Source organism: Leucoraja erinacea, chromosome 29 (genome assembly GCF_028641065.1).
Source record: "Leucoraja erinacea ecotype New England chromosome 29, Leri_hhj_1, whole genome shotgun sequence".
NCBI lineage: Eukaryota > Metazoa > Chordata > Chondrichthyes > Rajiformes > Rajidae > Leucoraja > Leucoraja erinaceus.
Genome location: NC_073405.1, coordinates 3,501,722 through 3,513,989, shown reverse-complemented (window position 1 = coordinate 3,513,989; position 12,268 = coordinate 3,501,722). Strand labels below are relative to the sequence as shown.

At 47.6% G+C, this 12,268-nt stretch overlaps 1 protein-coding gene across 1 annotated transcript in view; it reads left to right on the top strand.

Moving 5' to 3' along the window:
• kank3 (KN motif and ankyrin repeat domains 3) overlaps positions 1 to 12,268 on the top strand; it is a 45,088-nt gene that overhangs the window by 24,992 nt on the left and 7,828 nt on the right. Inside the window, exon 6 of the mRNA XM_055658348.1 lies at positions 6,548 to 6,635. Within this exon, the coding sequence (XP_055514323.1) occupies positions 6,548 to 6,635 (88 nt within the window). The remainder of the gene's footprint in view (positions 1 to 6,547; positions 6,636 to 12,268) is intronic.

Here is a 12,268-nt window from a genome sequence, read left to right as displayed (position 1 = left end):
TGCCGCACAATCCACAATTAGCAAAGTGAACAGATATAGTCCACTGAATCCGTGTACAAGACGCAGCCAGCTCAGGCGCCATTCTCAAAGTCCAGTCCGCACTTCTACGTCTTAAGAGTTAAATGTCGTACAATGCCTTCATTTCTGACTGGGGAAATGGGTCATATTTCAGTTCGTTAGAGATACAGCGTGGAAACGGGCCCTTCGGCCCATCGGGTGCACGCTGCCCATTGATCACACTAGTTCTATGTCCTCCCACCTTCTCGCCCACTCCCCACACACGAGGGGGAACTTACAGAGGGAGGATTAACGTCCAAGCTCGCACGTCTTTGGGATGTGGGAGGATTCCGGAGCACCCGGACGGAGAAAACCCATGGGGGTCACGGGGAGAACGTGCAAACTCCGCACAGACAGCACCCGAGGTTAGGATTGAACCCAGGTCTCTGGCGTTATGAGGCTGCAACTCTGCCGCTGCGCCACCGTGCCATCTATAGGTTTGCATACGTATGACATCAAAACGTCGAATATAATTAGAATGACCATCTAAACTTCCCCTGTAATGACCCAACTGGTGAGGTAATTCAAAGGTCCGATAGTTAGTGAGTGGAGCTAAAGCGAGCTGACTTATCTCTGTTCTAGCTTGCTCTCCGGTAACTGAATGAGCTGAGGGTGGGAAAGGCGAGTGAAATGCTGCCATTTCCCTAGTTACTGCTTGAGAGACAGATTGGAAACAGTCCCTTCGGCCCATCGTGGCACAGCAGTAGAGTTGCTGCCTTACAGCACCAGAGACCCGGGTTCAATCCTGACCACGGGCGTTGTCCGTCTGGAGTTTGTACGCTCTCTCCGTGACCGCGTGGGTTTTCTCCGGGTGCTCCAGCTCCTTCCCACACTCCAAAGACGGGCAGGTTTGTAGGTTAATTGGCTTTCCGCAGACTCACAACTCTCTGTGTGAAAAAGTGTTTCCTCGTCTCTGTTCTAAGTGGCTTACCCCTTATTCTTAAACTATGGCCCCTGGTTCTGGACTCCCCCAACATCGGGAACATGTTTCCTGCCTCTAGCATGTCCAACCCCTTAATAATCGTGTATGTTTCAATAAGATTCCCTCTCATCCTTCTAAACTCCAGAGTGTACAAGTCCAGCCGCTCCATTCTCTCAGCAGAAGGGGGCGGGGGAATAAAAAGCAATCGATAACATTACACTGAATCAAGAATAAAGCAGGAAAATGGACCCTCGTGCAAATAGCAGATGGCGCCAGAGGACTAATAGACAGGAAATGCTGGGACCTAAAGGGCCGGTCCCACGAGCATGCGACTCCATGCGGCAAGCGCAACCTAACGTGGTCGCTTGAGCCGTACGGCCTCGCGGGGCCGGTCCCACATCGTATAGAATTGTGCGGAGCTGGTCCCGACATCGCGCGGGGCTCCGAAAAACTGACTGCGTTCAAAAATTCCGCGAGGCAACAGCCGCCTCTACGCCGTACGCAGCGTCTTGATGGCGTACGTCACTCGCGAACTTCCCGCGGACTTCGCTCGAACTTCACGTCACTCACTCACCTCGCCCCCCTCCGCGCGCTCGCCGCATGCAGGCGCATGCAGGTGGGACCGGCCCTGTATGGAGTATCTGTCAGTAGTGTAACAGGATACAAGTGAGTTCACCACTCACTGCAGAACAGTGAAAAGCGTAGATAGAGTGGATGTGGAGAGGATGTTTCCACTGGTGGGAGAGTCTAGGACCACAGGTCACAGCCTCAGAATTAAAGGGCGCTCTTTCAGAAAGTAGCTGAGGAGGAACTTCTTCAGTCAGAGGGCAGCTAATCTGTGGAACTCATTGCCACAGAGGGCTGTGGAGGCCAAGTCAATGGATATTTCTAAGGCAGAGATAGACAGATTCTTGATTAGAACGGGTGTCGGGGGTTATGGGGAGAAGGCAGGAAAAGGGGATTAGGAGGCAGTGATCAGCCATGGTTGAATGGCGGAGTAGACACGATGGGCCGAATGGCCTAATTCTACTCCTATAACTGGTGAACCAAAGTAATGTGAGTGAACTAGGCAGACAATGGAGCATCACTTCCTCAGATGGGACAAAAGGAAATTCAGAATCAAGTCACTGGAGTGGTTAGCCATTGTCCCATTTATTAATAATAATAATACTATTAATAATAATATTAATAATAATAATAAAGCCCACAATAATTAGGAGTGGGGTGGCAGTAGTGAGGGGGGGGGGGGGGGGGGGGGGTGGCAGAGGCAATTACAAGTAGCAAAGCAATGTACAAGATGAAGTTGACACAAAGTGCTGGAGTAACCCAGCGGGTGAGGCAGCTTCTCTGGAGAGAAGGAATGGGTGACGTTTCGGGTGGAGAAGTCGCCCATTCCTCCTCTCCAGGGATGCTGCCTTGCCCGCTGGGTTACTCCAGCATGATGTGTCCACCTTCGATTTAATCTGCAGTTCTTTCTTACACAAGACGGAGTAGCTGGATGCATCCAGATGTGTGGACTGGAGCTGCCTTCGCCAGAGTGAAGCAGTCCTCATGTTAGTGATCAAGGCCAGCTACCGTGTTCCCACAGCTCTTGGGAAGAGTTGGAATGAATGAAATGAGCACTGAATGCCTTCGCTTGCACCAGTGTGTGTCCTGCCTGCGTGCCCCGTGTATTTAACCCTGTGTGCCGTGCGTAAACCTGCCACGTGTATTTAGCCCGTGGTTTTCTGCACTTGTGTGAAAACGCACACCTCCAGGTTCAGGGACAGTGTCTTACATAGAAAGACATCTCCAGGAGAAAGACACCTTCGAGCCATTCATTGTGATCATGGCTGATCGTTCCCTATCAATAACCCGTGCATGCCTTCATAGAAACATAGAACAACTTCCCAGCTGCTATCAGGCAACTGAACCATCCTCTCACTAACTAGAGAGAGGTCCTGACCTACCATCTACCTCTTTGGAGACCCTCGAACTATCTTCAATCGGGCTTTACGGGACTTGATCTTGCACTAAACGTTATTCCCTTTATCCTGTATCTGTACCCTGTGGACGGCTCGATTGTAATCATGTTAAATCTTTCCACTGACTGGTTAGCGCGCAACAACAAAAAATAGCTTTGGCACAGATATTCCTTGGTACACTTGACAATAAACTAAACTAAGGGTTTCGGCCCGAAACGTTGCCTATTTCCTTCGCTCCATAGATGCTGCTGCACCCGCTGAGTTTCTCCAGCACTTTTGTCTACCTTAAACAAATCAAATGCATAGTTTTTAATTTAGTTTATTGCCAAGTGTACAGAGGTATAGTAAAATGTAAAACACTTTTGTCGTGTGCCAACCAGTCAGCGGAAAGACAGTACATGATTACAATCGAGCCATCCACAGTACACAGATACAGGATAAAGGGAATAGTGGTAAGAATGTTTGGTGCAAGATGAAGCCAGTAAAGGGGGTCTCCAATTAGGTAGATAATAGTTCAGGACTGCTCTCTAGATAACTCTCTAGTAAACTAAACTAAACTAAACTAAAGATAGACACAAAATGTTGGAGTAACTCAGTGGGACAGGCAGCATCTCTGGAGAGAAGGTGACGTTTTGGTTGAGACCATTCTTCAGACTGAGTCAGGCTTAATCCCCTGTCCCACTGTACGAGTTCATTCCAAGATCTCTCCCCAAATTTGCCCTGATGTGAACTCGGAGATTTACGGTAACGGCCACTCGTCGGTACTCGGGGCTCTCGTGGACATTTTTCAACATGTTGAAAAATCTTCACGAGTCTTCCCGAGCTTACCTGCCGTTAGCGAGTCTTCCCGAGTACCTGCCGTTAGCGCTAAGAGACGTCCCCGAGCTCCGACGTACCCGCTACGTTCATTCTCCGTGCTTACCACGAGTTTGATTTTTTTTAAACTCGAGAGAACTCTTGGAATGAACTCGTACCGTGGGACAGGGCTATTACTTATCTCTGTGTCTTTCTCTCCCCTGACTCTCAGTCTGAAGAAGTGTCTCGACCCGAAACGTCACCCCTTCCTTTTCTCCAGAGATGCTGCCTGTCCCGCTGAGTGTCTTTTTGTGTCTATCTTCAGTGGAATCCAGCATCTGCAGTTCCTTCCTTCCTAAACTAAACTAAACTAAACGTGATCTGAAAACAACCCTCCAAAAAGCCCGTGGATTTGAGCACCCCTCTCTCTCCACTTTGGCAAGAGACCAGGCTGAAGAGATGTGTCTGAATTGTGGAAACATCAATAACTTTATCTCCCTGCGTTTGGAACCAAAATGATCCACATTCTTGGAACTTCTTTAAAAAAAAATTGTTTTGCTTTCTTTTCTTGTGTTTATGGTTTTTTCATATGCTGATTTAATCTGTCTTGTAAGAACATCACTGGCCCACAGTTTAGTTTTGTTAAATGAATCGTTTATTGGCGCCTGGCTTGTCTGTGAGGTGGAATGTTTCTTATCTCCGTGCCTCCTTGTTTCCTGGTTTGGGGAACGTGTTTCCTGAATGTCTCCAATGCACCGTTTCCTTCCTGAGATCAGGGGCTTGCTGGCCCTGTTGGCCAATGCAAAAATTCCCAACCTTGTTCAAATGCAAAATTGCCAATCTTGTTGAAATGCATTCTGTATTTCAGACCAGCTTCAAACGAGTCCCAGAGCTTTTGATTAGAAATTGGGATAAAATTGGATACAAATAAAATCCAACATAATTAAAACCCAAAACTTCACTCAGTTCCCAATTTATTTTTTTTTTTAAATTTCAAAATAGACTTTATTCAGGTAATAAATATATCCAATACATAAACCATGCAAAAAAAATAATTCCACATTTTCGGAGGCTATACTAATTACTCAATACAGTCTACATACATTGCTCAAATTTCACAAATTTATCCTGCACCCATGCACCAATCTTCAGTGCATCCCTCAGCAAGTACTCCTGCAGTCTGCAGCGGGCCAGCCGGCAACATTCCCCGACGGACAACTCGCTCCGCTGGGTGGTCAACAACGCTCGGGCCGACCAAAGAACGTCTTTCACCGAGTTGATGACCCTCCAGCAGCCAGCACTTGATGTCCGTCTCTGAATGTGTCCCTGGGAACAGTCCGTAAATCGCAGAGTCCTCTGTGACGGAGCTGTTCGGGATAAACCGTGACAGGGACCTTTGCAGACCACTCCAGACTTCGCAATAACCAACCTGATCTCCTGGTGGCTCAGCACTTCGACTCCCCCGCCCATCCCGAATCCGACCTTCCTGCCCTGGGCCTCCTCCATGGCCAGAGTGAGGACCACTGCAAATTGGAGGAGCAGCACCTCATATTTTGCTTGGGTAGTTTACACCCCAGCGGTATGAACATTGGCTTCTCCAATTTCAGGTAGCCCCTGCTTTCTCCCTCCTTCTGTTTTAATAAAAACTCTAAATGACTGACCTACATGGATAGGACAGGTTTGGAGGGATATGGGCCAAACCCAGGCAGGTGGGACTAGTGGAGCTGGGGCATGTTGGCTGGTGTGGGCAAGTTGGGGTTAAGGGCCTGTTTCCATGTTGTATCACTCTATGACTCTTCCAGTAAACATCTTCATCAACCTCTCCCAAACATTGTCAGCCTTTCCATGGTTTGCCGTCCAAAATACGTCCGGGTGGGGAAAGGAGGGGAGCCAAGGACTTCTTGTGATGATTCAGCAAAGCTTTCTCACTTTACATAGACACAAAATTGAATTGGATAAATTTTATTAGCCAAGTATGTACACATACAACTTCTTTCTGAAGAAAGGTTTCTTCAAAAAGGCCTCGACCCAAAACGTCACCCATTCCTTCCCTCCAGAGATGCTGCCTGTCCCGCTGAGTTACTCCAGCATTTTGTGTCTATCTTTGGTGCAAACCAGCGTCTGCAGTTCCTTCCTGCACATTTTTCACAGAAGCTCTCTGCTTATAACACCCGAAGTTTCAAAGCTTCATTAGGTAGCGGAAAAAGCATGCACTATACCTTGTGTTTAACTAAACGCATTGGGTCCCACCTCAGGCCACCGACAACAGTTCATTTCAGTTTATTGCCACGTGTACCGAGGTACAGTGAAAAGCTTTTGTTGCGCGCTAACCAGTCAGCGTGCATGATTACAGCACATGATTACCATCGAGCCATTTACAGTGTACAGATACACAATAAGAGAATAACATTTACTGCAAGGTAAAGCCAGCAAAGTCCGATCAAGGATAGTCCGAGGGTCACCAATGAGGTAGATAGTAGTTCAGCCACTGCTCTCTGGTTGTGGTAGGATGGTTCAGCTGCCTGATAACAGCTGGGAAGAAACTGTCCCTGAATCTGGTGGTGTGCGTTTTCACACTTGGAGGGACCCGGGGTAGGTCGGCTAAGGGTGAAGAGGGACCATTGGGACCATAGTGAACACTTTGGGACATTGTCGGCACCCTTTATGCGGCGACTCTTTGCATACCTTGTGTACGGTGTGGGACTCTGTGTTACACGTGATAGCTGAGTGTTGTTTCCATTCACTGATGTAATGAAGATTCCTCAACACCGTTCTTCATACCACCTCCTGTGCTGTTTGTTTTTGGCAGATTTGAGTTGAGTTCAAAGATGCGTGAAGTCTGTCTGATCCTGAAAAACCATTTCAATGATCCGAGCCCCGTGAAGAGCAAGGAAGTGGTGAGTTTCCTCCCCTGCTGCAGGTTTGCTTGTGATTAGGGGTTGCCAGCTGTCCCGTGTTAGCCGGGACATCCCGTATATTGGGCTAAATGGGTTTGTCCCGTAGGGGACCACCCTTTTGTACTGCTACAGTATTTGACCGCTGCTACTCGGGTCGAGGGGACTGTTGGGTCGGAGCGCCACGTCCGGCCCCGCCTCACCCGTCCCGACGTAGTGCAGCCCGTGGAGTGCAGCAGCAGCAGCAGCAGCAGCGTCTCGCCAGTGGCCCCGTCGGTCGGCAGCCCGGCCAGCTGTCCGACCTTCGGACCTTCGCTTACCGCCAACACCACCACCACCACCCCTTCTCCACATGGCCAATCATCGGTTCACGAGTTGGACGGGGCGCCGGTCTTTGCGCGCGATGTCGCGCGGCCCCCGGGCCAAAACTCCTCAGCTGGCCCGCCCGCCGGCTGGGCTTTGTGTGCAGTCCAGCACCCGGGCCAACTCATCATTCACCCAGCCACGGCCGATTCGGTCAACGAATTGCCGTCGGGAATTTGTACCCTTATTTTGACCTTTTGTCCCTTATTTGGGAGTGAGAACGTTGGTGACCCTACTTGTCATCGTCAAGCTTGAAAGGGTTCAGAGAAGATTTACGAGGATGTTGCTGGGACTGGAGGGTCTGAGCTACAGGGAGAGGTTGAGTAGGCTGGGTCTCTATTCCTTGCAGACTAGAGATTGAGGGGTGATTTTATGGAGGTGTACAAAATCATGAGAGGAATAGATCGGGTAGATGCACAGAGTCTCTTGCCCAGAGTTGGGGGAATCGAGGACCAGAGGTTTAAGTTGAAGGGGGAAAAAATTGAATAGGAATCGGAGGGGTAACTTTTTCACACAAAGGGTGGTGTGTGTGTGGAACGAGCTGCCAGAGGAGGTAGTTGAGGCTGGGACTATTGCAATGTTTAAGAAACATTTGTACAGGTACATTGGTAGGAACAGGTTTGGAGGGATATGGACCAAATGCAGGCAGGTGGGACTAGTGCAGCTGGGACATGTTGGCTAGTGTAGGCAACTTGGGCCGAAGGGCCTGTTTCCACGCTATCACTCTATGCCTATGATTGTCTTTAGTGCCCCTTGATCAGGCTTTGCTGACTTCATCTTGCACGTTATTCCCTTAACATGTATCTGTACACCGTCAACTGTAATCATGTGTTGTCTTTCCGCTGACTGGTTAGCACACTACAAAAGTTTTTCACCGCACCTCGGTACACGTGACAATAAACTAAACTGAACATGTGTAGAAAAGACCCTGGCATACTGGCTTTCCAGAGAGAGTTAGATTTAACTCTTAGGGCCAGGGCTGGATTAACCATTAAGCAAAATAAGCACGTGCTTAGGGCATCAAGGGTTGGGGGGCACCACAGAAATGGTAAAAGGTAAACTTATCTCTACTAAGTATAGTTGCAGATGTGTTACGTAAGATTATCTTTGAGGATCTGATCAAAGACTTTGCAATTAAAAAAAGTAGGAGAAAACTTTTCAAATATAAATAAAGTGGAAGTATACACAAATAAACATTATTTTCCCTTACTGTTGGTTTTGTTTCATTTTGAAAAAATAACATTTTATTTTATGGTTTATTATTGTGTATATTTTAAATTACATATATATGGGGGCACCAAAATCTTCTAAGTGCTTAGGGCCTCTATGGGTCTTAAGCCGGCCCTGCTTAGGGCTGAAGGAGTCAAGGGATTATGGGGAAAAGGCAGGAACAGGGTATTGATTTTGGATGATAGAAACATAGAAACATAGAAATTAGGTGCAGGAGTAGGCCATTCGGCCCTTCGAGCCTGCACCGCCATTCAATATGATCATGGCTGATCATCCAACTCAGTATCCCATACCTGCCTTCTCTCCATACCCTCTGATCCCCTTAGCCACAAGGGCCACATCTAACTCCCTCTTAAATATAGCCAATGAACTGGCCTCAACTACCCTCTGTGGCAGTGAATTCCAGAGATTCACCACTATCTGTGTGAAAAAAGTTCTTCTCATCTCGGTTTTAAAGGATTTCCCCTTTATCCTTAAGCTGTGACCCCTTGTCCTGGACTTCCCTAACATCGGGAACAATCTTCCTGCATCTAGCCTGTCCAACCCCTTAAGAATTTTGTAAGTTTCTGTAAGATCCCCTCTCAATCTTCTACATTCTAGAGAGTATAAACCAAGTCTATCCAGTCTTTCTTCATAAGACAGTCCTGACATCCAGGGATCAGTCTGGTGAACCGTCTCTGCACTCCCTCTATGGCAATAATGTCCTTCCTCAGATTTGGAGACCAAAACTGTACGCAATACTCCAGGTGTGGTCTCACCAAGACCCTGTACAACTGCAGTAGAACCTCTCTGCTCCTATACTCAAATCCTTTTGCAATGAAAGCTAACATACCATTCGCTTTCTTTACTGCCTGCTGCACCTGCATGCCTACCTTCAATGACTGGTGTACCATGACACCCAGGTCTCGCTGCATCTCCCCCTTTCCCAATCGGCCACCAGCCATGATCATATTGAATGGCGGTGCTGGCTGCACCTATACTCTGTTTCTGTGTCTATGTAACACAGTCAGAAGTTGTGGTTACATTTTGCGTCAGGTCAAGCTGACATTTCAGTGTAGCTCTAAATGAGTGTTACATTGTTGTCAGTTGTTAAAATAAACCCTTTCTTGTTCCTCCTCGTGGATATATGAACGGTGGCGTTACTTCAAAGCGCAACGGAATTCTACCTGAGGTCTTGCCCAGTATTTATCCTTAAGTCAACAATATTGTGAGCAATTTTGGGCACCGTATCTGAGGAAGGATGTGCTGGCTCTGGAGCGGGTCCAGAGGAGGTTTACGAGAATGGTCCCAGGAATGAGTAGACATAGAAACATACACAATAGGTGCAGGAGTAGAGGCCATTCGGCCCTTCGAGCCTGCACCGTTCGCCATTCAATATGATCATGGCTGATCATCCAACTCGGTATCCTGTACCTGCCTTCTCTCCATACCCCCTTTAGCCACAAGGGCCACATCTAACTCCCTCTTAAATATAGCCAATGAACTGGCCTCAACTACCTTCTGTGGCAGAGAGTTCCAGAGATTCACCACTCTCTGTGTGAAAAATGTTTTTCTCATCTCGGTCCTAAAAGATTTCCCCCTTATCCTTAAACTGTGACCCCTTGTTCTGGACTTCCCCAACATCGGGAACAATCTTCCTGCATCTAGCCTGTCCAACCCCTTAAGAATGTTGTAAGTTTCTATAAGATCCCCCCTCAATCTTCTAAATTCTAGCGAGTAGGTTAACTTATGATGAGCGTTTGTCGGCACTGGGCCTGTATTCGCTGGAGTTTAGAAGCATGGGGGGGGGGGGGGGGGGGGGGCACCTCAATGAAACGTACAGAATAGTGAAAGGCTTGGATAGAGTGGATGTGGAGAGGATGTTTCCACTAGCGGGAGAGTCCAGGTCTAGAGGTCACAGCCTCAGAATTAAAGGACATTCTTTTTGGGGAGCGGCGAGAATGCCCTGGGGTGCCGCGCGTACGTATATATATAGTGTATATACAGGAGTTAGAAGGATGAGAGGGGATCTTATTGCAACATATAAGATTATTCAGGGGTTGAACACGCTAGAGGAAGCAAACATTTTCTCGATGTTGGGGAGTCCAGAACCAGGGGCCACACAGTTTAAGAATAAGGGGTAAGCCATTTAGAATGGAGATGAAGAAAAGCTTTTGCATGCAGAGAGTTGTGAGTCTGCGGAATTCTCTGCCTCAGAGGGTGGTGGAGGCCGGTTCTCTGGATACTTTCAAGAGAGAGCTAGATAGAGCTCTTAAAGATAGCGGAATCAGGGGATATGGTGAGAAGGCAGGAACGGGGTACTGATTGGGGATGATCAGCCATGATCACATTGAATGGCCGAACGGCTCAAAGGGCCGAATGGCCTACTCCTGCACCTGTTGTGTATAATGGGCTGCAGGGTGATCTGTTTGGGGTGGGTTAGGGTTAGGGCACGAATGAATGGTCAGATTCCAATATCAGAACAGAGATAATGCATCAAAAATACTTCACTGACAAGCTAACATTTAATAGGGCAGTGTGGAAATACCAGAGGACATAGGTTTAGGGTGAGAGGGGAAAGATTTGATAGGAACCTGAGGTTTAACGTTTCACACACAGTACGGTGGGTGTATGGAACGAGATGCCAGAGGAGGTAGTTGAGGCAAGTGCCGTCGCAACCTTTAAGAAACATTTAGACAGGTTCCGTGTCTTTCTGCTGGCTGGTTAGCACCCAGAGAATCTGCCTCCACCACCCTCTGAGGCAGAGAATTCCACAGTGTTTGTGTACCTTTACGCGATGTCACTGGTTTTACAACTGGGGAAGTTGTAGGAAGAAATAATCACATCTATGGGAAGAAGAGAGATTCTATGATCGTGAGAATAGCTTAGTTTGAATATATAGCATGGAAACAGGCCCTTTGGCCCATCAAGTCCATGCCGACCAGCAATCACCCATAGGGAGGTTTCACGGCAGTCGGGTCACGACCCATGACCTGTACTGTTGCTAGGCTACTCCAAGTGGAGTACACGCGATGAACTGCAGGTAGGCACTGACCATTGTTTCCAGCGTAGCGGGCCCGTTAAAACCCGCTGAAATTGTCAATTTTTGCGCTGTAAATAATTATGGAAATCGGGATAAGCGTGTGAGACATTTATCCTACTCCAGAATTCCAAAAGTGAGGAGAAATGACGGTAGATAGAAACGAGAGCTGAAGGGACAACAACAGACAGAGTGCTTGGCGAACATTGGCCGTTTGCTCACTGCATTTCATCAACAGTAAGGCATTATTTGTGTTTTTTCTTGATTCCTTTGGCATCTAAAAAGTTTCAGAAGTGATAAAACTGGCTGTAAATGTTTTTAAATCGCCCATGGTTCTCGTGGGTTTTTACATTCAAAATGAAAACGCATCTGAAGAAAAATTTACAGCCAGTTTGATCACTTCTGAGAATTTTTAGATACCAAAGGAATCAAGAAAAAACACAAATCATGCCTTACTGTTGATGAAATGCAGTGAGCAAACGTAATAATTCCCAATATTTTCAATTCCGATATCTGCACGGCCAATGTTTACCAAGCACTTTAGCTGCTGTTGTCCCTTCAGTTCTTGCTGCTCTATACCTTCATTTCACTTCACGTTTGGAATTCTGAAGTTGGGTACATGTCTCTCACACTTACCCCGAATCCCACAATTTTTTTCAGCGCAAAAATTCAACATTTTGCCGGTTTTTAACAGGTAGGAAAGTACCCGTTTCTTGCATTAATAACATATACCGGAAGTGACGGATGTCTTCCAGTTGGATTTAGCGGCTCCGTGCATCGAGCCCTATGACTCGGTGACCTTACGTGCAACCCCCCTATACACTAGTTCTATCCTACGCACTAGGGGCAATTTTACCAGAGCCAGTTAACTTACAAACCTGCACGTCTTTGGAGTGTGGGAGGGAAACTAGAGCACCTGGAGAAAGCCCACTCGGTCGCAGGGATAACGTGCAAACTCCATACGGACAGCTCCCGTAGTCAGGGTTGAACCGGGGACCCTGGCACTGTGAGGCAGCAACTCTAC